The 27,500-nt window shown below is 46.0% G+C and overlaps 2 protein-coding genes across 2 annotated transcripts in view; both read right to left on the bottom strand.

Moving 5' to 3' along the window:
* Nucleotides 1-3,458: 3,458 nt before the first annotated feature.
* Nucleotides 3,459-10,207, bottom strand: scly (selenocysteine lyase; the record flags this gene model as incomplete). The annotated part of the gene is made up of 12 exons (XM_080535957.1): nucleotides 3,459-3,615; nucleotides 3,895-3,970; nucleotides 4,194-4,293; nucleotides 4,972-5,055; nucleotides 5,187-5,223; nucleotides 5,404-5,510; nucleotides 5,647-5,805; nucleotides 6,330-6,457; nucleotides 7,279-7,447; nucleotides 9,282-9,382; nucleotides 9,910-10,019; nucleotides 10,194-10,207. The coding sequence occupies 12 exons, from the start codon at nucleotides 10,205-10,207 to the stop codon at nucleotides 3,459-3,461; spliced, it is 1,242 nt and encodes a 413-aa protein (XP_080392083.1).
* Nucleotides 10,208-15,991: 5,784 nt separating this feature from the next.
* kif1aa (kinesin family member 1Aa) overlaps nucleotides 15,992-27,500 on the bottom strand; it is a gene marked incomplete at its 5' end in the record, with an annotated part of 52,555 nt that continues 41,046 nt past the window's right edge. Inside the window, 12 exons of the mRNA XM_080535550.1 lie at nucleotides 15,992-16,132; nucleotides 16,482-16,600; nucleotides 17,097-17,289; nucleotides 17,805-17,945; nucleotides 18,462-18,580; nucleotides 18,891-18,962; nucleotides 19,135-19,326; nucleotides 20,116-20,261; nucleotides 21,215-21,276; nucleotides 21,401-21,534; nucleotides 21,712-21,826; nucleotides 26,233-26,259. Coding sequence (XP_080391676.1) covers nucleotides 16,090-16,132; nucleotides 16,482-16,600; nucleotides 17,097-17,289; nucleotides 17,805-17,945; nucleotides 18,462-18,580; nucleotides 18,891-18,962; nucleotides 19,135-19,326; nucleotides 20,116-20,261; nucleotides 21,215-21,276; nucleotides 21,401-21,534; nucleotides 21,712-21,826; nucleotides 26,233-26,259 — 1,363 coding nt within the window. The 3' untranslated portion in view covers nucleotides 15,992-16,089. The remainder of the gene's footprint in view (nucleotides 16,133-16,481; nucleotides 16,601-17,096; nucleotides 17,290-17,804; nucleotides 17,946-18,461; nucleotides 18,581-18,890; nucleotides 18,963-19,134; nucleotides 19,327-20,115; nucleotides 20,262-21,214; nucleotides 21,277-21,400; nucleotides 21,535-21,711; nucleotides 21,827-26,232; nucleotides 26,260-27,500) is intronic.

Raw genomic sequence — 27,500 nt, 5'->3', positions numbered from 1 at the left:
TCTGTATGTCTCTGTATGTCTCTGTCTGTCTCTGTGTGTCTCTGTATGTCTCTGGTGTCTCTGTATGTCTCTGTATGTCTCTGTATGTCTCTGTATGTCTCTGTATGTCTCTGTATGTCTCTGTATGTCTCTGCATGTCTCTGTATGTCTCTGTATGTCTCTGTGTGTCTCTGTCTGTCTCTGTATGTCTCTGTATGTCTCTGTATGTCTCTGTATGTCTCTGTCTGTCTCTGTGTGTCTCTGCATGTCTCTGCATGTCTCTGTATGTCTCTGTATGTCTCTGTGTGTCTCTGTCTGTCTCTGTCTGTCTCTGTATGTCTCTGTATGTCTCTGCATGTCTCTGTATGTCTCTGTCTGTCTCTGCCTGTCTCTGTATGTCTCTGTATGTCTCTGTATGTCTCTGTATGTCTCTGTATGTCTCTGTATGTCTCTACATGTCTCTGTATGTCTCTGTATGTCTCTGTCTGTCTCTGTATGTCTCTGTATGTCTCTACATGTCTCTGTATGTCTCTGTCTGTCTCTGTATGTCTCTGTATGTCTCTGCATGTCTCTGTCTGTCTCTGTATGTCTCTGTATGTCTCTGTATGTCTCTGTATGTCTCTGTCTGTCTCTGTGTGTCTCTGTATGTCTCTGCGTGTCTCTGTATGTCTCTGTATGTCTCTGTCTGTCTCTGTGTGTCTCTGTATGTCTCTGCATGTCTCTGCATGTCTCTGTATGTCTCTGCATGTCTCTGTATGTCTCTGTATGTCTCTGTCTGTCTCTGTATGTCTCTGCATGTCTCTGTCTGTCTCTGTGTGTCTCTGTCTGTCTCTGTATGTCTCTGTATGTCTCTGTATGTCTCTGTGTGTCTCTGTATGTCTCTGTGTGTCTCTGTATGTCTCTGTATGTCTCTGTATGTCTCTGTATGTCTCTACATGTCTCTGTATGTCTCTGTATGTCTCTGTATGTCTCTGTCTGTCTCTGTATGTCTTTGTCTGTCTCTGTCTGTCTCTTTCTGTCTCTGTATGTCTCTGTATGTCTCTGTATGTCTCTGTATGTCTCTGTGTGTCTCTGTATGTCTCTGTATGTCTCTGTCTGTCTCTGTATGTCTCTGTATGTCTCTGTATGTCTCTGCATGTCTCTGCATGTCTCTGTATGTCTCTATATGTCTCTGCATGTCTCTGTATGTCTCTGTATGTCTCTGTATGTCTCTGTCTGTCTCTGCATGTCTCTGTATGTCTCTGCATGTCTCTGTATGTCTCTGTCTGTCTCTGTATGTCTCTGTATGTCTCTGTATGTCTCTGCATGTCTCTGTATGTCTCTATGTCTCTGTATGTCTCTGTCTGTCTCTGCATGTCTCTGCATGTCTCTGTATGTCTCTGTATGTCTCTGCATGTCTCTGTATGTCTCTGCATGTCTCTGCATGTCTCTGTATGTCTCTGTGTGTCTCTGTATGTCTCTGTGTGTCTCTGTCTGTCTCTGTATGTCTCTGTATGTCTCTGTATGTCTCTGTATGTCTCTGCATGTCTCTGTATGTCTCTGTCTGTCTCTGTATGTCTCTGTATGTCTCTGCATGTCTCTGTATGTCTCTGCATGTCTCTGTATGTCTCTGCATGTCTCTGTATGTCTCTGTATGTCTCTGTATGTCTCTGTATGTCTCTGCATGTCTCTGTATGTCTCTGCATGTCTCTGTATGTCTCTGTCTGTCTCTGTCTGTCTCTGTATGTCTCTGTGTGTCTCTGTGTGTCTCTGTATGTCTCTGTCTGTCTCTGTATGTCTCTCTATGTCTCTGCATGTCTCTGCATGTCTCTGCGTGTCTCTGTATGTCTCTGTATGTCTCTGTATGTCTCTGCATGTCTCTGTATGTCTCTGTATGTCTCTGCATGTCTCTGTGTGTCTCTGTATGTCTCTGTATGTCTCTGTATGTCTCTGTATGTCTCTGCATGTCTCTGTCTGTGTCTGTGTGTCTCTGTCTGTCTCTGTATGTCTCTGCATGTCTCTGTATGTCTCTGTATGTCTCTGTGTGTCTCTGTATGTCTCTGTATGTCTCTGTATGTCTCTGCATGTCTCTGTATGTCTCTGTATGTCTCTGTCTGTCTCTGTATGTCTCTGTATGTCTCTGTATGTCTCTGTCTGTCTCTGTCTGTCTCTGTCTGTCTCTGTCTGTCTCTGTATGTCTCTGTCTGTCTCTGTCTGTCTCTGTATGTCTCTGTATGTCTCTGTATGTCTCTGTATGTCTCTGTATGTCTCTGTATGTCTCTGTATGTCTCTGTATGTCTCTGTGTGTCTCTGTGTGTCTCTGTATGTCTCTGTGTGTCTCTGCATGTCTCTGTATGTCTCTGTATGTCTCTGTATGTCTCTGTCTGTCTCTGTATGTCTCTGTATGTCTCTGCATGTCTCTGTATGTCTCTGTATGTCTCTGCATGTCTCTGTATGTCTCTGTATGTCTCTGTATGTCTCTGCATGTCTCTGTATGTCTCTGTATGTCTCTGCATGTCTCTGTATGTCTCTGTCTGTCTCTGTATGTCTCTGTGTGTCTCTGTATGTCTCTGTCTGTCTCTGCATGTCTCTGTATGTCTCTGTATGTCTCTGTATGTCTCTGCATGTCTCTGTATGTCTCTGTATGTCTCTGCATGTCTCTGTATGTCTCTGTATGTCTCTGTGTGTCTCTGTCTGTCTCTGTCTGTCTCTGTATGTCTCTGTGTGTCTCTGTCTGTCTCTGTATGTCTCTGCATGTCTCTGTATGTCTCTGTATGTCTCTGCATGTCTCTGTATGTCTCTGTATGTCTCTGTATGTCTCTGCATGTCTCTGTATGTCTCTGCATGTCTCTGTATGTCTCTGCATGTCTCTGTATGTCTCTGTATGTCTCTGCATGTCTCTGTATGTCTCTGCATGTCTCTGTATGTCTCTGCATGTCTCTGTATGTCTCTGTATGTCTCTGTATGTCTCTGTATGTCTCTGTATGTCTCTGCATGTCTCTGCATGTCTCTGTATGTCTCTGTATGTCTCTGTATGTCTCTGTGTGTCTCTGTATGTCTCTGTATGTCTCTGTATGTCTCTGTCTGTCTCTGTATGTCTCTGTATGTCTCTGTCTGTCTCTGTATGTCTCTGTATGTCTCTGTATGTCTCTGTATGTCTCTGCATGTCTCTCTATGTCTCTGTATGTCTCTACATGTCTCTCCTATGTCTCTGTATGTCTCTGTATGTCTCTGTATGTCTCTGCCTGTCTCTACATGTCTCTGTATGTCTCTGTCTGTCTCTGCATGTCTCTCCTATGTCTCTGTATGTCTCTGTGTGTCTCTGTATGTCTCTGTATGTCTCTGCATGTCTCTGTATGTCTCTCTATGTCTCTGTATGTCTCTACATGTCTCTCCTATGTCTCTGTATGTCTCTGTATGTCTCTGTATGTCTCTGCCTGTCTCTACATGTCTCTGTATGTCTCTGTCTGTCTCTGTATGTCTCTACATGTCTCTGCTTGTCATCTGTTGGGTCTCTCCAGCAGCTTCACGGCGTCTCTCAGGTCCTCCACCACCAGGTCCACGTCCGCCTGCGAGGTGCCCCGGCCCACGCTCAGCCGCAGGGCGTTGGTCGCCACCGCGTAGGGGACGCCGCAGCTCAGGAGGATATGAGACGGCCTGGAGGAACAACACAGCACAGCACAGGGAGCATCTGTCAACAACGCAATCTATGAGTGGCTACTACTTAAACATAGATAGTATTCCTTTAATTGAGTTTCAGCAGTCCTTGATTGCGCAGGTGTGTATAGGTGTGTGTGTGTGTGTGTGTGTGTGTGTGTGTGTGCGTGTGTGCGTGCGTGCGTGTGTGCGCGTGTGTGTGTCTGTGTCTGTGTCTGTGTCTGTGTCTGTGTCTGTGCCTGTGTGTGTGTGTGTGTGTGTGTGTGTGTGTTCTCTTACCTGTCTCCTCTGTCTGAGTGGCATGCAGCACCGACGCTGGCCAGTAACCTCCTACAGCTGGACAGCACCCTCCGGCCTAACAGACAGTGGGGGGGGACGGGAATCATTTACAACCTTTGTAGTTTACAAAACGCCCTCGTACAGGTCACGACCTCCCGCTGACAGCCCTCGTACAGGTCACGACCTCCCGCTGACAGGCAGGGGTGTAGGGTTGGAGGACGTTGCACAGGGTGGTAGACTAACACAGACCAATCACAAAGCAGGAAGGAGATCATGATGTCACAGAGACACAAACTCACCTTGCAGGTCTGGTCCCAGGAAGGACACGTTGCAGGTGTTAGGAAGGGCCTCCGAGCCAGAGACACGGCTGTTAAAGGACATCTCTGATCCAAACGTGTCCTGACAACAACAAACAGCAGATACTTACCAAACATAACATACTGTATATTAACTTCAGACTATATACCCAACAAAAGTGTATCCGATATTCTGTTGGAATGACTGAAAACAAAGCGAATCAAAAGAAATTGTGGAGCCTAGTACAAGCAGATAGTTCGTGATCTTTATTTAGAATGATAAGGTTCTATCTCCGTTTAGAATGATAAGGTTCTATCTCTGTTTAGAATGATAAGGTTCTATCGCCGTTTAGAATGATAAGGTTCTATCTCTGTTTAGAATGATAAGGTTCTATCTCCGTTTAGAATGATAAGGTTCTATCTCCGTTTAGAATGATAAGGTTCTATCTCCGTTTAGAATGAGAAGGTTCTATCTCCGTTTAGAATGATAAGGTTCTATCTCCGTTTAGGGCAGTTCAGAGATATTGAGCGTCAAAGTTTTTGCATTCCATTATGTTTTGTGAGATGGAACCTTTGTATTTTATGAATTACTAACTAAAAAATGTCAACATTTAAAAAAAATAACACCACACAAGCATTAATAAACACCTAATGGATCAGATTATGTAAAAAACTCAATTTTGACCAAAAATTGAGATGGAACCTTATAATTCTAACGTCACGAGTTAGCAAGTCCATCCATGTTCACTTCCTCTCTGGATGTGCAAACAGACATACACACCTTCAGTCGCTGCTCCAGGTAGAGTGTCGTACTGCGCATGTGAGTCTCGTACTCGGCCAGATGTGAGTTCACCAGCTCTGCAGCCTAGTGGAGAAACAACACGAAAACTCACTGATGTCAAACACACCATGTAGCCAGTCATACGGTTTGATTTAACAAGAATGTGGGCACGGATATCAGTAAAATAATAAGGTATGTAAAGTTGAGGCACCTACCTTTCCAAGACCAGCAATCATCGGTGTGTTCTCAGTGCTGTAAGAAGCCACATAGGAGAGGAAACTTCTTACCTAATTTCTGACCGTAATATTTTCATGCGTTGCTCTTTATGATTTCAGAGGTTGTTTTATGCTTGCCCAGTCAGTCCATAGTCATTCAAATAACTTTACTGAGGTAGCTAAGTTGCATGGCAATATATTGTTACTCAAACCCTACCCTGGTCTTAGGTTCCTCTCCTGTCCCCCTCCAAACATCATGGGGTACACTGGAGTTCTGGTCCCAGGCCCGTTCACAAACAAGGCACCAATCCGGGGTGCATAGAACTACACAAAACAAAAGAATTCTAGAATTGTAGAATTCTCTCAACGCAATTCAAAGCATAGAAATACAGTACAGTAGAAAGGGTTAGAGAGCATTTCAGATGTCCTAGCTAGCATCACTGCACAGAGGAGCCCTGACCTTGTGTCCTACTATGGTGAGGTAATCCACATCCAGGTCACGGGTGTCGACCCGCACCTTCCCCACGGCCTGGGCAGCGTCGGTGTGCAGGAGGATCCTGGTGTGGTGTTGACGCAGTTTGTTGATGGTTCTGGTCCTCTGACAGAGCTCTCGGATTGGCTGTGAGGAGGAAGACATACTTATCACTCTACAGTGCTATAGTGTTATAGGGCAAGTGTATTGAGGGCACAGGTAAGAGGATTTAGGCTTGAGGTCTAAGAGCTCATTGTGGGTTTTATAATTGGTGTAACAATATGAGGTTAATGAAGAACATTGTTATATCGACTGACTTATATAGCGCCTTTATTCCAAAGCGCTTTACAACGGCCTCTCATTCACCCATTCACACACACATTCACACAACCAATGGCGGCAAGCTAACATGCAAGGCGCCGGCCGGCCCCGCTCACTGGGAGCAGTTTGGGGTTCAGTGTCTTGCAGAAGGACACTTCGACATGTGGCCAGCCGGGGCTCGAACCGCCGATCTGCCGACCTTTGCGATTATTAGACGGCGGCTCTACCTCCTGAGACAATAGCCGCCCCCTGCGCCACATTGTTATATGGTACACATCCATTGACCAGACTGTGGTAGACAAAAATAAAAATGGAATGGTGCCATCTGGTCTCTGTTTGGTCTCCCTCACCATGAGGACTCCGGTCTCGTTGTTGGCCAACATGACGGAGATCAGGCAGGTGTTGTAGCGCACGGCAGCCATGACGTCCTCCACCTCCACCCGCGCCGTTACCGTGGAGACGGGCACGAACGTCACCTCTATGACGAGCACAGAGTCGGCCGTTCAGATCATCCACAATCAACGTCAGGAGGAAGAAAAAAAAAAACGTATTGCGTTTTTTTCAGTGTTATGTTATGATTTGACATAATATGTGGCACGTTCTAGTCTTTTGGTCCTCATGTCGGCAACCAATCAAAATGTTCTGACTTTTATTTTGAAACACGGAACTACATTTCAACGTTGTTGAGAATCACAACACAAACTCGCTAGTCAAGCCAAAATGCTGCAACGCAATGGATTGGGTGAGTAATCCCCACTGCTACCTAGTTAACTAGAACATTACTTTACATTGTTAGCAGGCTCACAAAACAAGCTGTGTTAGTTGACTAGCGATGTGTCGTTGATTTTCAACAACGTGGAAATGTATTCACATTTTTCGAAAGAAAAGTCTGATCATCCGGATATGGCTGGGGCACACACGGGGAGCGACATATTGGGCGGCCGCTCCCGAGGGCGGGTATAGGAGTATTTCCGGACAAGGATCCGTCGCGCAACACCGCCCCCTAGGTGCCGGAATAACGGTGCTGGGCTCGAGGAGCCAGTCAGCTAGTCTGCCTGGCGGCCTCCTCTGGGACTGCCGGCCACGGGGTCGTGCGGCGGATCCTATGCAATAGGCAGGGGATAATTGGATGCTAGGTTGGGTTCAATTGGTTACCAAATTGGGTGAAAAAGGGATAACATCTGAAAAATAAATTTATTAAAAAAAGTCTGATCATGACATCGGATCCCGATATGAGGACCAAAGCATTAGAACGTGTCACATCATCAACACGAGCCACAGACGTGTGTTTCACCTTACCGGCCTTGCCCTCCTTCAGCAGGTTCTCAGCGGTCAGTTTGACAGAGTCATGCTCCACGTTGGAGGTGATGATGTGAGGAAGACCTCCGCTGTATCCGCCATCCTGCCCTGCAGCGCTGCGGCTCTTCCTGTAGTGCTCCAGGGCTGTATGGAACACCAGGTTATTGGCCTGGAGGGGGGGATTAAAATCCACTTTAAACCTGAGATCTTTCCTTTTTTTTATCTTTTTATAGCGCCTTTATCCAAAACGCTTTACAACGGCCTCTCATTCACCCATTCACACACACATTCACACACCAATGGCGGCAAGCTGCCATGCAAGGCGCCGGCTCCGCTCACTGGGAGAAATTTGGGGTTCAGTGTCTTGCCCAAGGACACTTTGACATGTGGCCAGCCGGGGCTCGAACCGCCGATCTGCCAACCTTGCAATCATTAGACGGCGGCTCTACCTCCTGAGACACAGCCATCCACTTTAAACCTGAGATCTTTCCATTTCCACTTCCCAGTAGATCATGCACGCCTCTCCTCAAATCATCTCAGTCTTACTGTAATGCCTCACCACATTCATATCTCAGATCAGACCAGGGTTTCCGTTAACCGGTAATTACCGGTCTTTGTCCGATAAAATCTGCTGAAGTCCGACATTTTTAAACCTCTTCGGTCACAATGTCCGGTGAAAATAATTCCCTTTAAGCACAATTTGAATACAATTTGCTAAAATTAATTTGTCACATATTCTGATTCCTTCTACATTAAAAAAGACGAATATATAGGCTATATGTTTTCTTTTATTATTAATGTGTAGACTAGCCTACGCGATGACAAACAGCGGCAGGGTTGCCAGATGGGATTGACAATGTACAGCCTAACTAGTCCGCTAAATAACCGCTAAACCCAGTAGCCCATTCGGCGGTAACCCCCCCCCATCTGGCAACCCTGTCTCTCAACGGCGCGAGTAGTTTAGTCAGTTAATTGAGTTTGATCTAGTCTAAATAAAACCACTGCAGTGACCGGAGTCAAGGTTATTGTTCTGCGTGTTTTGGATGTGCTAGAGCACAGTGAATGACCACCGAGGGCCGTGAGATGCGGCTAGTAAAGGACGCTAGCGGCCATCTCAACCCCGTTCATTGATTGAGCCTGCCGTGCCCGTTCCAGCCCTGAGTCGGGAGATTCAGAGTATAACATCCCCACCATTAGATTAGGATTGATTAGATTAGGTTGACAATACCACACTACATTTGAGTTTAGGGATATCAATGTTATATATTTGTGTATGTTTTATCTTTATGTATTAAATGTTATAATTGTTCCACATTTGAGACCTGTCTTCCCCCCACTCAGTTATTCAGTCGGTGTCCATCATTTTAGTTCAATTTAGTCTATCTATAGTGTTAGAGTTTAATTTGTGCCACTAAGGTGAAATAGTCCACGGGTGTGTATCCCCCCGATACATCCTCCCCATTCTCATACTCCCGAGTCCGAGTAAGCATGATTTAACAATTGACAGGCAGCTAGACTTAATGCCTTCCCAATCAGCGAGACGTGGTTATAGAAATTACGTTGTTTTATTGATAAAAAGGGTAAAACTGGAAAGAGAATATAGAAAACGTACATTACTGTCGTGAAACTATTTAACACACGTAATGTTAACGTAATGTGGAGTCCGTTCATTGATCGATGCAGTCTGTTCAGTGTTCCCAGTGTGGCGCGCGTTCAGCGCTGGACATAATGGCATAGCGCGCATGCGAATCATGAAAGCCTATATATTATTATATTTATTATATAGCTCGCATCTAATCGTATCGGATGAGAAATAGACATTAAACGGCATATATAGGCTACACAACAGTAATCACCGCGACAAACAGCTATATTATATTTTAATATGATGACCGGAATATCTCACGTTTGTCCGGTAAATTGAAATCTTCCCGGACAAGATGACCGGCGCCAATTTTTTCTAACGGAAACCCTGGATCAGACACGCCAACATGCTTCCTTACCTCCGTCCCACCTGAGGTGAAGATGATGTCCTCGGCTTTCCCTCCAACCATCCTAGCCACGTTCTCTCTGGCCTGGTTAATTATGTTTTTTGCTTTTACACCTGGAAAAGATTAGATGACAAATTGGTAAGTGTATTAAACCCTATATTAAGTTGGCCCCCTCACCTGGGTACTGTACAGTAACAACATTACATGTGCCATAGTTATTTGGTATAGTGTATAAAGTTGAGTGGTTTCATAGTTGCACATAGTTACAAATTAAAATGTTATGGAATCATGGAATAAAAAAACTGGAATGCTCAACAGGCTAACTGCTTATGTACTATGTAGCAGCATGCTATAATGTAATTACAGAGTTATAAACTAACAAATGCATGATGGCTCCTGCTTCAGATGGCTGAATAACAGACAGATAGGTCTCTATAGTATATACAGTATATATATATATATATATATATATATATATATATATATATATATATATATGTTGTATGAGCAGAATCTCATTATCCTGGTCTACAACAGTTGAGTCTATCAGCCAATAAACATTTATCCATCTGAACAAACAACTTTCAGAAAAACAGGATTGTTGCAGGATTGTGATGAGACAGTAACACCAACCTCTCACCTGGTAGGTAGCTGCTACTGGGGTTCCCCCAGGCCTCACGCAGGGCCTCGGACACGGCCTGAATCACCTCTGGAGCCAGCGGAGTGGTGGCGTTGTAGTCCATATAGATCCTGGGTGTCGGGACGCGGTATAAAACACACGTGTACAACAGCAGCAATGTTCTGGAGCATAAAAGCCCAGGTGACAACATGTCTGAATCTAGATGATCCCCCAGTTATATACCTGTCCATATTCATACCTGTCCATATTCATATCTCCATATTCATATCTGTCCATATTCATACCTGTCCATATCCATATCCATACCTGTCCATATCCATACCTCCATATTCATACCTGTCCATATTCATATCTGTCCATATTCATACCTGTTCATATTCATACCTGTTCATATCCATATCCATACCTGTCCATATTCATATTCATACCTGTTCATATCCATACCTCCATATTCATATCTGTCCATATTCATATTCATATTCATATCTGTTCATATTCATATCTGTCCATATCCATATCCATACTCATACCTGTCCATATCCATATCCATACCTGTCCATATCCATACCTCCATATTCATACCTGTTCATATCCATATCTGTCCATATTCATACCTGTTCATATTCATACCTGTTCATATCCATATCCATACCTGTCCATATTCATATTCATACCTGTTCATATCCATACCTCCATATTCATATCTGTCCATATTCATATTCATATTCATATCTGTCCATATTCATATTCATACCTGTCCATATTCATATTCATATCTGTCCATATTCATATCTGTCCATATCCATACCTGTCCATATTCATACCTGTCCATATCCATATCTGTCCATATTCATACCTGTCCATATCCATATTCATCTCTTCTGGATGATGTGGAGATGCCTCGCAGTGAGATGATGCAGGGTCCCTTGCAGCAGATCTATCTGGGTCAGCCATGACCTGGAGAGAACAGAGCCATGTTTGACCAGGGACAGGACATGATAGTAGAGGACTTTCATGCTGCATGCTGGATGCATGCATGTTCATATTGGACCTTACATACACGCTGCTGGTGACAGATTACGGCAAGTGGCACATCATTTAATGCCAATTAAAATGCATGTCATTCATGGATACAACTTTCATACATGCTTTCATGACCATAAGAGCCAGCCAGAGCTGGTCAGTGAGATAAATGAACTAGAATAGTCTTTTAATGAACTAGAATAGTATGTTTTGCAAGCGCAAGTGCTGCCTGCGACTCCCCTGTGGCTGTGCTTGTGCTAAGCTAACAGCTTCTCTATGCAGGTAACGGTAACTATCTGTACAGTATCTTCATATGTTGCACCAGTTATGATAATAAGCGTGTATAAAGTTAATGAATGGCCAACCTTCTGATATGAATGAAATGATGAGGGCTTCAATGCGTCAATGATTATCTCACTACGTCCCGACGTGATAACGTATCCTAACGTGATGACGCGTCCTAACCAGGAACAGCACGTGCTAGTGTTAACCCTTTACATCCTGGGGCGTGCGTGCGTGTGTGTGTGAGAGAGAGAGTGATAGAGAGAGAATATTCTGCTAAATGGCTAAATTAATTATTAAATTAAAATTAAAATGAATTGTGTGTGCGTGTGAGTGAATGAGAGAGAGATAGAGAGAGAGAGTGTGTGCGTGCGTGTGTGTGTGTGTGTGTGTGTGTGTGAGAGAGAGAGTGATAGAGAGAGAATATTCTGCTAAATGGCTAAATTAATTATTAAATTAAAATTAAAATGAATTGTGTGTGCGTGTGAGTGAATGAGAGAGAGATAGAGAGAGAGAGAGAGTGTGTGTGTGTGTGTGTGTGTGTGTGTATTAACATGCTCATGTACAGTATGTTCAGAGAGGCAGCAGAGAGACCCTGTGTCTCAGTGTGAAAGAGTGAAATTCCCCTGAATAATGGAGAGTTGTGGTAAAGGGGATGGTTGCTGGTGTCATCCAACCTCTCTGATACACAACACAATGACATCCTACCTGCTTCATATAGATGTTGGAGTTGTGAGGTATTCATTGTTGTCCTTTAGTAAGCCCACTCTCTGTCCTCTAAGCACGGAGCCGTAGGAAAACATTGTAGACTTTGGTAGTGTTGCATAAGTTCCACGTTTATTTAATATCTGACAATGTGTTTAGTGTACACAAACATTTGACGCTTAACTCCAACACTCAAATAGAGACATTGATTTAACTACAGCCCATTTAAGATGGTATAAACGGGTCACAGCTGTATTATACACCGTCACAGCAACCATGTTTATATACAATGGAAAATAATGTGAAGGAAAACAAAATATTATGGGTGCAGTTTGACAGAGCAAAAGAAGAAAAATAACTAATTTCAGATTAAATATGGAAGCACACAAATTAAAATGATGATGATAAAAAAAAAGACAATAGATGTTTTTTATTTTTAAAAAGAAGTTGCTTTGCAAAGGCTGTTGGGATATGAAGGTAGGTGATGGTACAGTAGATTGGTGGCCAGACAGTGAAATAGGAGTGACAGTGAGTGACAGTGACATGCTGTAGGCCTACACCGAGTCTACAGGACGCCACGTGATGTCTACATACAGAAGGCCAAAATGAACCAATCTCTCCTGAATCACTTTTAGAAGAATCTAGACTGTATGTCCTATTCAATGTAATGCCCTAGTAACACCTACTGTTGTTGGGAAACAGGCAACCAAACCAGGAAAACAGGCCCACGCTGCAAACCAATATAATACGTCTGACAGAATATTCATTTACATTCAGTGTGATATTTCAGTGTTGCACCAATATGACTTTGGTCGGCAAGCGAGACAAACGTTAAGGAAATGAGACACAATTGGAGTAGAAACTACAGCACAGAGACAGACATACAATATACAGTGTACACACACACACTCGCGCATGCGAGCACACACGCACACACACACACACACACACACACACACATACGTCATGAGTAATCTCAGCTATAAATCTTTTTGATAAATGGTCAAAAATCGTATTCCCTCAGCTGCTTGTTACAATATTATTCCACTGAAATCCCAGAAGGATGAGAGTTTGTTTCAAAACACACATTTACTGTAAGTAACATCATTGTTCCATTCATCCGACATCACTACTAGTGGTTTTTACGGTACATGGCGATAGTGGTCATGATCTTACAGCCCTGGATAATGTAACTGTACAACAAACAACAGGTACCTTCAGACTCGTATGTGAGGAGATATGCATGTCAGTCGGTTAAGCATCAACAACAACACAATCTCAGAAGTGCGGTGAAAATTAAATCGGCCTACTCCCCTCCATCATTCCCTTGAACAGTAAAGCAACATAGTTAGACTGTGTCCACATGTTAAGCTAGTGTTTGAGTACGCTCTTAGCTTCCCTACTTTTCATTGGTTAACTACAGTGGTTCTTCTTCTTCTACGTGCTACATCGTTACAGATGACATCTCTAAACATACCTTATAGGTTGGCTGGCCTAAGGCATGCTCGTAAACCCAACTGTCCATGTAGCAGAGCCAGTGACCCCACTCAGCTCCAGTCAGCTCTGAGGACAGCTGATCCATCTCTATCCAAACCCCCAGGAAGCAGCGTGCCAGAGCTCAACACCCATGGCTGCTGGGTCATAGACGTGCCCACTGACACACACGCTCCCAGGGCTCACCGGCTGAGACTGGCTTTAGAAAAGGAAGAATTCTGCTGCGTACCATGAGAAGTAGTAGTGGCTACTGGGCATATTCACAACCATGGACACTGGTTACCATGGACACTTGTTCCAGATGTGAGTGCAATACATAGCAGGTTAATAAGACGAGTAATAAACAACACATGTCAACTGACCATCGAAGGTTGTATCAGCAGAGGTATGTGGCAGGTATCGTATCTTTTCAACACATGCAAACAATTCTTCTGTGTCAAAGCTTGAAAAGACACACCACAACTACGGTATTGGAAATAAAGCTCAACTTCAGGGACTATTGACAGTACATTATTAAGTTAAGCCAAGTTTGTGGTCCAAGAAAAACGGTCTCATGTCAAATGCTCGATACAAAACAGCCTACAAATGCTTCTCATCATCATGATTCTCATACTGTAGCGTTGACCCTCATCAGAATGTTTACAGTAAAAGTGCTGTCGAATGGAAAACAAAAGTAAGTTAAAAGAAATAAAACAAAACCCAGGCAGAAGCTTCACATGTCGTGCACAACTTAAAACAACCGATTGAGGATATTTACTTTGCTGGAACACAACTGGGAGGCAAACAGTACATGAGTTGATATGTCTATAATGAAATATCAGTATGTTTTTGTAGACCTTGGAATTCTATACTGAATTCTATCACCGTAGAGGCATGTTTAGAAAATGACGGTATATGACAACGCAACGTCATAACATGTACACTCAATGTCCTAACAAAAAACGATTTGCCTGCGTACATAGACGATAATGGTAAAGCAGCGAAGCCACTGATGATGCGGACATCATCGGAGTCATAACAGAGAACAACCATACAGCAGAATGAGTTAGATGACTTAGATTCAAAGCAGCTGGTTCAGATACTGTATGATTGAATAGAGAGGCACTACATGTACATAATATCAATGTACAAACCCTTTCAGAAACCCAGTTTCTTATTACGTGCTACAAAGGAGCCTGTTTCGTACTCTGTCTGTTCAGAATGTTCTAGAGAGTTCTGTTTCGGTTTGGGGTTTGAATTTCAAACTGTCTCTCCTGCTGTTCTAATATTGTGGCGTGGGCGAATGTGGGCTACAGGTCAGTTAAAACACTTCAAATTCTCTATAAGTGAATGTTTATTAAAGTAATTTACAGCACATAGAAGCGGGCCCTGTGTCAACATGTCGGGGGGGTAACAGAGTCCCCGGGAAGGGGAGAGAAGGTTAAAGGTTATGTTATCAAAACGTTAGAGGTTAACTCATAGTAAAAAGTGCCATGTGCAGAAATTGCACTGAACTATTTTAGAAATATAAATGTCTTTGTAAATAAATACATGCTGAAATAAATAATAATGCTGTTAAATATCTAAATATATCACATCTTAATACAAAGAAAGTTTTAGAGATTAAGATTCGATTAGGGGAGGATTTTGATGGCTGATTATTGTATGTAGTCGATAGCTACTGTCGATAGATACTATAGCCACAACAACCTGTGGTTTTAACACCAGTGGAGCATGTGATCATTTAGCCAACGCCTTCCTCTTGTTGCCAGGCTGTGTGTTGAAATCTCAGAGCACATCAGGATAATTGGAAGATTACGGGATGTCGATATTCTCGGGGGAGCGTTCCCAACAGCTGAGTTGGGGAGGTGAGACGACAACGGAACCAAAAAGGTAAACACACACAACCAACTGTCACGTAGCTTTCAGCTTTCTCAGCGTGATGAAGGAAAGTCTAAATAATGACTTGAATACGAACCTGTTTAAACGTTGTTGTTTATACTGTAGTTGTATAAGGCTACCATAGCAGCAGGGTGACCAGGTCAGAGTATCTGGATCAGTACTTTCATCTAGTTTCTGAAAGCCGGGATGCAGATGTGGTAACGTGACGCCTATTGACAGGGCAGCTTTAGATAAGAGTGATCGCTTCTATCACCCATCACATTGTTTTCGGAAAGAATAAGCGTGTTACAGTAAGCTCAATGTGTTGCTGACAACTACAGTACCATACAGTACCATACAGTACCATACAGTACCATACAGTACCATACAGTACCATACAGTACATACCGGTATGCAACTCTGAACATAAGTAACTGATGCTACTGTTCCTCTCTGTTCGTTTCCCCAGCTTTGAACGTTTCTGTAAAGTAAGTTAGATTAACCAGACATAAGGCCCACACAGCGGCTAAGGCCCGATACACGAGAATGGGCCTCTGGACCCTGAATACATTGGTGGTCAGCTTGTGATATACTCTGTGAGTGAGCAGGTTGGTTACTGGCGTGTGTGTGTGTGTGTGTGTGTGTGTGTGTGTGTGTGTGTGTGTGTGTGTGTGTGTGGATGTGTGGGGGGTGGGTGGAGGGGGAGGAGGAATCAGCACAGTAAGGTATCAGGTCAGGGATCTATATACAGATTAGTCTTTTTGTTCTGTTCTCTTCTGGTCAGACGTGTTGGATCAGAGGTCAGAGCCCCGTCGTTCACATCCTCATCTGCCCAGCTCTTCTTCTGGACAGCTTTGATCTGAAGAAAACAAAATGGATTTTCTTTATACATAATCCAATGGTTACTTCATATTGTACTCCTTCACCACAACATCATTTTGCCATTTAGCAGACGCTTTTAATCCAAAGCGATTTACAATTACGAATTACAGGGACATTCCCCCTGGAGTAACTGAGGGCTAAGTGCCTTACTCAAGGACACACTAGTAGTGGTGTGGTTTCAGGCGGGATTTGAACTCACAACCTTCCGATCACAAATCCATCTCACTATCCACTAGACCACCACAACCCCCCCCACTGGTATAACACCAGTAACCTACTCTCCTGCATTATGAACCCACAGCATCTGTGTGTGCCAGATGTTGTACCTGATAGTTCCAGCCAGTAGGGGGTTAAAGGCGTAGAGCCAGTCGTGCATCTCTTTGTCGTTGTTGGCTTGCAGCAGAATCCCACGATGCTCCGTGCACACAGCAAACGTGTTGGGGGTCTGTGGAGGAAAAATAGTGACAACATCAACAGCCAGTTCGTGACGTTAGAGTTATAAGGTTCTATCTCCATATTTGGTCAAAATTGAGTTTTTTACATAATCTGATCCATTAGGTGTTTATTAATGCCTGTGTGGTGTTATTTTTAAAATGTTGACATTTTTTAGTTAGTAATTCATAAAATACAAAGGTTCCATCTCACAAAACATAATGGAATGTAAAAACTTTGACGCTCAATATCTCTGAACTACCCTAAACGGAGATAGAACCTTATCATTCTAAACGGAGATAGAACCTTATCATTCTAAACGGAGATAGAACCTTATCATTCTAAACGGAGATAGAACCTTATCATTCTAAGCTCACGAAAATCAACAGCCAGTTGCTTAGGGAGGGCAGGTTGTCTTCTCAGCATGGGTGAAGACCAGGAAGACAAACAGAACACACAACATCCTCAATAAGTCTTTAGAAAAACATTTTGTGTGAGACGTGACCAACCTTCAGCATGGCCTGCTGGTCCTCGCTGTACTCCACCTGGGCGGAGGAGAGGTTGAGGATGGCCCGCTCCACGCTGTCCCTCTCTGTGTTGTAGATGTAGACGTACGGCCTCCGCACCACCACGTAGCGCTTCACCCAGCCGTTGGTGTTCGGCTCCAGAAAATGCAGGTAGCCTTTCTTAGACACAATGGGGCTGGAAGATATTCACAGAAAGATTGATGTCATGACATCTAATGAGTTCACCTGCCCTGCCTTTACTAGGTTAATGGTAAATGGACTACACTTATATAGCACCTTTATCCAAGGCGCTTTACAATGGCCTCTCATTCACCCGTTCACACACACATTCACACACCAATGGCGGCAAGCTGCCATGCAAGGCGCCGGCCGGCCCGCTCACTGGGAGCAATTTGGGGTTCAGTGTCTTGCACAAGGACACCTCGACATGTGGCCAGCCGGGGCTCGAACCGCCGATCTGCCGACCTTGCGATCATTAGATGGCGGCTCTACCTCCTGAGACACAGCCTCTACCTCCTGAGACACAGCCTCTACCTCCTGAGACACAGCCTCTACCTCCTGAGACACAGCCTCTACCTCCTGAGACACAGCCTCTACCTCCTGAGACACAGCCTCTACCTCCTGAGACACAGCCTCTACCTCCTGAGACACAGCCGCCCCACCATGATAGCGCTCTGGAGCCCTCCTCACCTGACACGGATCTCCTGGATGTCAGGTACGAAGGTGCGGGCCCTGGGCTGGGGCTCCTGGGCGTTGGGGGACTTCCTGACCTCTCCGTCCTGCAGGGAGTCTGGGGTGGGGCTGACGGCGCGGGAGCGCGGGGTAGGAGGTCTGGGAGGCAGGAAACATCATGTTCATTCTGTGTCTATATGTTAGTTATCTAAAACAAAGTGTTCTAATTCTGCACATGGTGCATGTGGTTGCTCAAACCCCTCTAGATCAGAGTTCTGAACCTCTGAGTGGTGTTTCACAACTCTTCATTTATTGGTGTAACAACACATCACATCAGGCTTCAAAGCGTCCTAAAACACGTCTCTAAACCTTCACAACAAATATGTTTAAGTACTTACAGGCCAGACACACTATGTATGGTCTGTAAACCCCCCAAAAACAGAAAAAACACTTTAAATTGGTGGCCACAGTTTCCACCAGTTTCCGGGTTTCGCAACATTTCTTAACTTTTTAACAGTTATTAGCTGTGGATATAATATATAATATACATAATGTAACACGTTGTAAATACGCCGTCTTAGTGAACTGAATCTTTTCAACTTTGTTGTTTCTGTCCAGTAGCCTGAGGTCTGTGGTGTGTCATCTGTGCCATGGCAGGAGTGTCTCTGGACTGACCTGAGCTCAGTGTTGCCATAGTAACCGTCCACCAGCGAGGGGCAGGTGGAGGAGGGCGTGAGTGTGTTCAGGGCGGAGGAGCTGGGGTCCCTCAGCAGCGTCACAGACATCTCAGAGAGCTGGAACACACACACACACACACACACACACACACACACACCACAACAACCTGTCACAACGCTGACTGGAAAAGCTCACAGAGAAATAAAATTAAGTCTGTACCGACTTCTGTGTTCCTCCCAAACAAACAAACAAACTAAAGCACTTAATTTATGTTCAATTAAATGCTATTCTTACTTTATTGCATTGCTATAATAATATTAACACAGTTAATGTTTAAAAAGTTATTAATAATAACACAGACACTCAAATGAGTCCCTTTGAAATACTAACCTATTTGGCTACCTAGAGTAGTAAGTAGTAAAGTACCTTGCTTTCACTGGCACTGACACACACATGGCTGTACTCTCTGCAGAAGGAGTGGGTGAGCAGCCGCAGACACTGAGGGAGAAGGGATTGACAGAGATTAAAGTCTGAGAGGAGAGTAGGGAGATTTCCACAGATGTTCTCTGTGAACACACTGACTGTTCTGTTGTTGTAAGAAGCAGCCTTAACAGAGCACACAGACAGACAACATTCAACCAAGAAGAAGCAGGTTTTTAAAAGCGCTGACCTTGGCGGCTAGCTCCCTCTGCCTCTCGTTGGGGGTGTCGGTGCCTGACCCCTGACCCTGACCCAGGCCGACCTCAGAGGCCTGAGACTCGCTCAGCTCCTCCGTCACGCAGGACAGCAGCGCCTCCTGGCCCAGCAGCAGGGTGGACTCCAGCTTCTCTCTCAGGAGGAGGTAGTGTCTGGTCTTCTCCACCTGAACACACCCAACAAACATCCCATAATAAACATCACCTCCATCAACAACACCAGCCTAAATGAGCTGCACTTATATAGCGCCTTCTTTGCTGCTCCAAAGCTGCTCCAAAGCTCTTTACATGGCCTCTCATTCACCCATTCACACACACATTCACACACCAATGGCGGCAAGCTGCCATGCAAGGCGCCGGCCCGCTCACTGGGAGCAATTTTGGGGGTTCAGTGTCTTGCCCAAGGACACTTCGACATGTGGCCAGCCGGGGCTCGAACCGCCGATCTGCCGACCTTGTGATCATTAGACGGCGACTCTACCTCCTGAGACACAGCTGCCCCGAATAAACATCCCATCCATCAACAACACCAGCCTCTACTTCAGAGATGACCATACGTACTGTACAGTCCAGTACAGACACAGGCACAGGTCAGGCCCAGCAAAAAGCCATTCAATAGTAAACAAACTATTATCTATCTACAGTCAGGGTTCCCACACCTTCTGGAACATCAAATTCAAGCACCTTTCAAGGACTTTCAAGACTCAATCCCCTCAAATACAAGGACCCAACACAGCATAGTTTGAGTAAGTAAAACATTTTAAAATATATATTTTTTTTTAGAGAGAGAGAGAGAGAGAGGGGAATTCAAGCACTTTCAATGACCATGTCTATTTAAGGCCTTGATTTCTTTTTCTCAAATTCACAAACTTTCAAGGATTTCAAGGACCCGTGGGAGCCCTGTACAGTACATGATACTCGTCCACATATTGGTCTGAGTACACATCCGTCCCCACCTCCTGCAGGAGACTGAGCTTCTCCAGTTCCCACTGGTGGTCCAGGATGAGGCTGTCACTGCGGGGTCTCCAGCCCGCCAGGTTCTCCTCCCCGCGCACGTACGCCACCGAGGTGTCCAGCACCCGCCTGCGCCGCCTCTGCATACCTGGGAGGTGACAGGTGAGAGGTGACAGGTGACAGGAGGTGACAGGTGAGAGGTCAAGATGTTAAAGAGAGCTGGGGTAGACAAATCTAGACACGGTGGACGTAAGAAAGAGGAAGGTGTTGTGGTTTTATATAATTTTATACTGAGAAATGTAAGTCTCTACAGTTTGGTGAATCTAGCAGCACTCAAGGAAGGCCCGTTTCCTTCCTGTAAGGGACGGGCCAAGATCTGTGGCGCTGTGAATAATTCTGACTATGGACTATGTGCAATCAGAGATTTGTATAATATGATTGGTTCCCAAGAATAGTGACCTCATGACCAAGGACAGTTCTATAAATATGAGTCCCACCCATCATTGGGGGCCTTTTTGATTTTGGGCTTTTGTTTTCTTGCTTATTTGTCTGCTAATTTCTCTCTGCGCTCATGTAACTTTGCTTAATAAAAGGCCTCTTTGGAGACAATTGATCTAAGCTCTTTGTGCTTATAAGTTCTACTAAATCTATTAAGAATCAATTATATCTGCCCCGTGGTGGCGCAGCGGTCTAAGCATCAGTCTCTGGTGCAAGCTGCCCACTGGGGACTGGGATCGTATCCCAGCTCGCCAGATCCGGATATGGCTGGGGCACACACGGGGAGCGACATATTGGGCGGCCGCTCCCGAGGGCGGTATAGGAGTAGTTCCGGACAAGGATCCGTCGCGCAACACCGCCCCCGTCTGGTGCTGGAGTAACGGTACTGGGCTCCAGGAGCCAGTCAGCTAGTCTGCCTGGCGGCCTCCTCTGGGGCTGCCGGCCACGGGGTCGTGCGGCGGATCCTACGCAATAGGCAGGGGATAATTGGATGCTAGGTTGGGTTCAATTGGCTACCAAATTGGGTGAAAAAGGGGATAAAATCTGGAGAAAAAATAAAAAATAAAAAAAAATCTATTATATCCCACAACAAAGGTGTCTTACCAGGGCTCCCTTTGTCCGCCAGGTGACACAGGCTGACCTCGTACACACCAGTGACCCTGTTCCTGCAGACAACAAGAGAGTTCAGGGTGACTTCAAGGTTTTTTAGGGGTGTCTGAAATGCCCCCAGAATGCAACAGAAGTACAGGTTTACTATCGCTTCTAGAAGATGTTCAACCCTCAACCCACCCCTCTGCTGCCCTGAGGCTGCCAGTGCCAAAGAGGTTGCGTATGGAGCGCGAGGCGGGGAGCCTGGCGTCCCGGGAGTAGAACACCATGCAGAAGTCTTTGGTTATCACTGTGGGCTGGGTGCAGTTCTCCATCTAACATGAGAAACAAAACAAAGGAGAGAAAGATCAGAACCATCCTCCATCTCTCTACACCTCAGATCAGTTTAGATCCAGCAAGACAGTGCCTCTAAATGCCCCCCCCCCCCCCCGCCCCCAGGGGTCAGGGGTCAGGGAGCTGAGCATCCACTCCTGCTAACACCATTACCGTACCTCCAGGTAGGCAGACAGAGTCATGTAGATCTTCTCCCCGTACGGGGTCACACGGTTCAGCAGCAGGGAGTTGTGCATGGAGCTGTCCCAGGCTGCCTCGAACCGGTAGAAGGTCCTGAGGAGGGGGGGGGGAGGCCAAGCAGAGCAGAGGTAACCTCAGTGAGCAGCGGTCCCCCCCGAGAGAACACAGGCTCCTCGACCCCCGTACGACCTCTGACCTCCACAGACTGTTCTGTGTGTCTCCACAATACTATACTATACTATACTATACGCTGTAACAGTCACATGTACTTGTCTGAATATCATCTGCACTCTGAAAGAAAGTCTAGTACCGGTAGATGTTTGGTGACTGATTAATCGTATAGTTAAGAAGTACAATACTGTTGTCTATGGCAGATCTATTGTGTTGGGAAGTTGGTTTACCCTGTAAGATGTTCTGTAAGCGGTGGCTCCCTGTTAACACTATGATAACGTGTATGAGATCTGTTACAGCAACTCTCTCTTGAATATATAAGTGTGTGTCTGATAAAAAGATGTGGTGTGGTCCTAATAGACAAGGCTGATTCGTGACACAGGGCCAATTAAGACGGTAATTTAAGACGGTAACATGCAACAGAACACTTCAGATGTGGGTCCCACTTCAGTTGTAGAAACCACGACAACATAGCATGAGGAAGGATGACTTCATCACACAGAACAAAAGGAGGGTTGTGATGAGAGATTGACAGACGGACAGAGGGGACAGGGGTGAGAGAGAGAATACCTATGGTCACTTCCCAAGGAAATGCTGTGAGAGGAAGGAAAAAACCAGCAAAAACAATCAAGGTGTGAAAGTCAGGAAGTCGGTTGTGGTTGTGAGCTTTGTGACCCAGACGGGTGTACAGTGTTTCCCCCTCAGATTGTTTACTGTTGTCATGAGAACACAATGATCATTTGATGGTATCTCATCTGAACACCAGAACATACTGTACTATTTATCTATTCTAAAAGGCCTCAAAACGGACACATAAAAGAGTACATAGTGTATATGTTACGGTACATGTGGGAAAACCAGGGTTAGGTGCTAGGGTGCTAGGGTTAAGGTTAGGGTTGGGGTTAGGGGTAGGGTTGGGGTTAGGGGTAGGGTTTAGGGTTAGGGTTAGAGTTAAGGTTAGGGTTAGACATGCCAGCATGTACCAAGTCGACGTAGCACCTAACCCTAACCCTAGTTTTCCCACATGTACCGTGTTCCCACATGTACCGTAACACACACGTTGAACTCATGCTCTCCCCAGCTCTCATCTCCAGGTGAGGAGGTCAACTAAGACCACATGGCTTCTCTTCAAACACAACTAGATTCCCTTCAGCTCCTCCTCTGTGATTTACTCCTATACATTGATATATGGTATACAAATCTTCCCCAGAGCAAATAATCACGCGTAGAAACCAGCGTCTGGCCTCCCGCCCGGCACGGCCTTAAATCTGAACAGGCTCCTCCGAGCAAAGACATGTGAGAAGAAACGAATGTTTCTATAACCCATAAAACGGGGGGGATGAAATGGACCCCGTCATAAAGTTCAGACGTTGAGCGTCGGTTGGCGCTGGCCTGAGACGACCCGGTGGGAAAGTTGAGCAGCGTGTCGCTGGTAGGGACGAGTACGGCGGAGGAACGGCCCGGTACTGAGTCCGGTACTGAGGCCGTCCCACAGAGCGAGAGCAGCAGCTGTGGCCGTGGGAGGAGGAGAGGGGAGGCTGAGGTTAGGATGAGAGGACCTGGAGGAACTGGAGGAGGCAGACTCACCCATCTAACCTCTGACCCTACTGGTCTGGACGTGCACACGCATCCACGCACCCACACACCCACGCACCCACACCCACACCCACGCACCCACGCACACACACACCCACACACCCACGCACACACACACCCACGCACCCACACACCCACGCACCCACACACACACGCTCCCACACACACACACACCCATCCAGAGCAGGCCCAGGAGGAGAGGGATGAGATCTTCTCATTCACACTAACAGAGGGAAGGAAGCGGTCTCTTTCCTAGCGCTACATTTACATTCAATCAGTTTTTTCCTCCTTTTCTCTTTAAATCTCTGATGCCAAGTTTTGAAGTCATGTTACTGGCGCAGCATGTGAGGAAACATTAGTTTCTGCCGTTTGGCCGCTTTCACTGAGGCATAAATGAGATTTGAAAAATGTCACAACACAGCAGTGAGTTAGGGAAAATGCTACCGCTGAGGTAATGGTTCCATGGATTACAGTTTAATGTTCTGGGCTGGAACACCCTGCCAACGAGGATCCTGTCAATGAGGTGTTCCTTACGAACGGCACTTGAGTAATACTGGAAGGGCTTGTTCCTGCTCCCCAGTGACTTCCCTCCGCTGTGAAGGAGGGACGTTGTGTTACAGCCTCCTGGGGTGGAAGGCTGCTCTCTGCTGTTACCAAGGAGACTAATGGAGGTCCTCTACACGCTGCTCATGGCCTCCGACAGGCGTGTGTCTGAGAGCCTGGTGGTTCCACTGACAGTTTTGAAACATCAACAAAAGCGTTTTATTTGTTCATTCAGGTTCTTTTGCATTAAATCAAAACAAGTGAAGCAATGACAGTTAAACGGTCCCTTCACTACTCTGCATACACGTTTCTTTTACATGTCAGGAACGTATCAGGGCAGTTAGTAGCTTCAGGCAAGTCAAACAAGTGAAACCCGTTGGATGTTTGAATCCTTACTGCCCTCTAGTGGTAAAGGGTTGTACTGATATACAGTGTCCAGTAGCATGTTGTAACCATTCCAAACTAGTTAGCTGGTCAGAGCACAATATTTCATTGAGTGTAAGATTGATGTTAAAGTAGGGGCCAAAGCTGAGCCCTAAAGTGACCCTTATATGTCTATATATGTCTATATATGTCTTTATATGTCTGTATATATGTCTGTATATGTCTGTATATATGTCTATATATGTCTATATATGTCTTTATATAGGCTTATAAATGTCCCTGCAGCACCTGAGACAAAAGCGTAAATGCCCCGCGACACCTCAGCAGAGCCACAGCCACGTTCAGCCCATCGTAAGCAAAGCGAGCCATGCAGTCCTGTACAACATCAGCCCCGGCCTCACAACAGCTCACACACACATCCAGGGGAGCGAGAGGAGGAGGAGAGGAGAGGAGAGGAGGAGGAGAGGAGGAGAGGAGGAGAGGAGGAGAGGAGGAGGAGAGGAGGAGGAGAGGAGAGGAGGAGGAGGAGAGGAGAGGAGGAGGAGAGGAGAGGAGAGGAGGAGAGGAGGAGAGGAGGAGAGGAGAGGAGGAGGAGGAGGAGAGGAGAGGAGGAGGAGAGGAGGAGGAGGAGGAGGAGAGGAGAGGAGGAGGAGGAGAGGAGAGGAGAGGAGGAGGAGGAGGAGGAGAGGAGAGGAGGAGAGGAGGAGAGGAGGAGGAGGAGGAGAGGAGAGGAGGAGGAGGAGGAGGAGAGGAGGAGGAGAGGAGGAGAGGAGGAGGAGAGGAGGAGAGGAGGAGAGGAGGAGGAGAGGAGGAGGAGAGGAGAGGAGGAGGAGGAGAGGAGGAGGAGAGGAGAGGAGGATAGGAGGAGGAGGAGAGGAGGAGGAGGAGGAGAGGAGAGGAGAGGAGGAGGAGAGGAGGAGGAGAGGAGAGGAGGAGGAGAGGAGAGGAGGATAGGAGGAGGAGGAGAGGAGGAGGAGGAGAGGAGAGGAGGAGGAGAGGAGAGGAGGAGGAGAGGAGGAGGAGAGGAGAGGAGAGGAGGAGGAGAGGAGGAGGAGAGGAGAGGAGAGGAGGAGGAGAGGAGAGGAGAGGAGGAGGAGAGGAGGAGGAGAGGAGAGGAGAGGAGGAGGAGAGGAGGAGGAGAGGAGAGGAGGAGGAGAGGAGAGGAGGAGGAGAAGAGGAGAGGAGGAGGAGAGGAGGAGGAGAGGAGAGGAGAGGAGGAGGAGAGGAGGAGGAGAGGAGAGGAGAGGAGGAGGAGGAGGAGAGGAGAGGAGGAGGAGAGGAGGAGGAGAGGAGAGGAGAGGAGGAGGAGAGGAGGAGGAGAGGAGAGGAGGAGGAGAGGAGAGGAGGAGAGGAGAGGAGGAGGAGAGGAGGAGGAGAGGAGAGGAGGAGGAGAGGAGAGGAGGAGAGGAGAGGAGGAGGAGGAGGAGAGGAGAGGAGGAGGAGAGGAGGAGGAGAGGAGAGGAGAGGAGGAGGAGAGGAGGAGGAGAGGAGAGGAGGAGGAGAGGAGAGGAGGAGGAGAGGAGAGGAGGAGGAGATGGGGATGCAGAGTTACATCTCCTCCACGGCTCATGAGGAAGGAGAAATAAAAGGAAACAACGCAAAAGAAAGAAAGGTGTAAAGGAGCGAGAGAGAGAGACAGCCAGACACCACAGTGGAAAACAATGGGGATCGATTCAATGGATGACTGGAGGGCATTAAATGGAGTAAAAGTAGAAAGAGTATAGAGAGATACCGTAAACACAAAGAAGAGAAGATGTCTGTCTAACTCAACAGAATGAGAGGAGAGGGATTATAAATAATAATACCTAGGCATGTCCGAATCAAGAAACTGTCTGCAAAAACACAAAACAACAAACAACATTCCGTTAGTCTGGAGGGAGAGAAACGTCAGCATCAGCATGTCCCTTATGACGCCCCCCCCAGGGCCGAGCAGAGACCAGACTGGACCACTCCCAACCCCCCCCCCTCCCCCACCACCTTGACATGGTGCTGGACTCCCCTCTCCACTGAAGCCCAAACCAGACAGGTTTTTTTCCAGGGGCATCCTGGGTCGTGGGGTGGAGGAGTTCAGCACCGTGTCAGAGATGGTCAGAGATGGACCAACACCTGGGGGCTCTGCTCCATATCGTTCCTTTGTGATGGCAAGCAGACCCAGTCTAGACCCAGTCTAGTAGCAGACCCAGTCTAGTGGGCTTTGTGAGGAGGGGTTAGGCATCAGCAAAGCAGTGTGGTTAAACCATAAGAGAGGAGGTCACCATACTGGTACATTAGAGAGAAGACTAGATCTAGATTTTGGAGAAATTGTTACGGCACTCATCTTATATAATATAACTCATCTTAGTATATAAATGCTATTTTTGTTTAAGATATGAATACATTACATTAGCAGTACATTACATTCAGTAACATTAAAAGAAACCCTAAGTGGATAAAGTTGAAACGTTGGTTAATTTCATGCCAATGTACAATGATATTCTAGGCCTATACAAATCCAAAACATTACCATCGTTGATACAATGTTAAAGGTTGTTGTAACCATGTAAAAAAACAAACGTTAATTCTGTGGCACTATACCAAGACGTCATGCAGTGCTGTGGTGAGGTTGAGTTATGGTGAGTGGCTATGCTAAGTGAGTTTGGGTGTTAGGGACTGTGGATATGCGGTCTTGAAATGGCAGGGTGCGTCCTATGGAGGGGAACCCTAGATTATCATAGCCACAGGAACAGCATAACTTGCCGTACGTATTACTACAGTAGAAACTAAGTCAAAAGAGAGTTCTGATACACAAGGAAACAGGGGCAAACACTACAGCCAATGACGACCAGGGTTATCCACTGCTGTTTCTAGGTATTGGGACTCTAAAGCCTCACCAGCTCTGTGCATCTATGAGGGTGTGCTGTGGGTGTGGTTATGGTCACCAAAAACAGATGGGTCCTTTCAGGTTAGATGTTCTACTAGCCATTAAAACTAAGAGGCCATATTTACTCCTGTTAACAACCATCGTTTTGGATGTGTGCATGCGGTGAGATGCGTCTAGCTTAGAGAGAGAATTCTGACATGGTGGCGTGTTGTT

This window comes from Nansenia antarctica (assembly GCF_963989245.1).
Source record: "Nansenia antarctica genome assembly, chromosome: 7".
In the NCBI taxonomy this organism is placed as follows: Eukaryota; Metazoa; Chordata; class Actinopteri; order Argentiniformes; family Microstomatidae; genus Nansenia; species Nansenia antarctica.
This window is presented reverse-complemented; position numbering and strand designations above follow the sequence as displayed.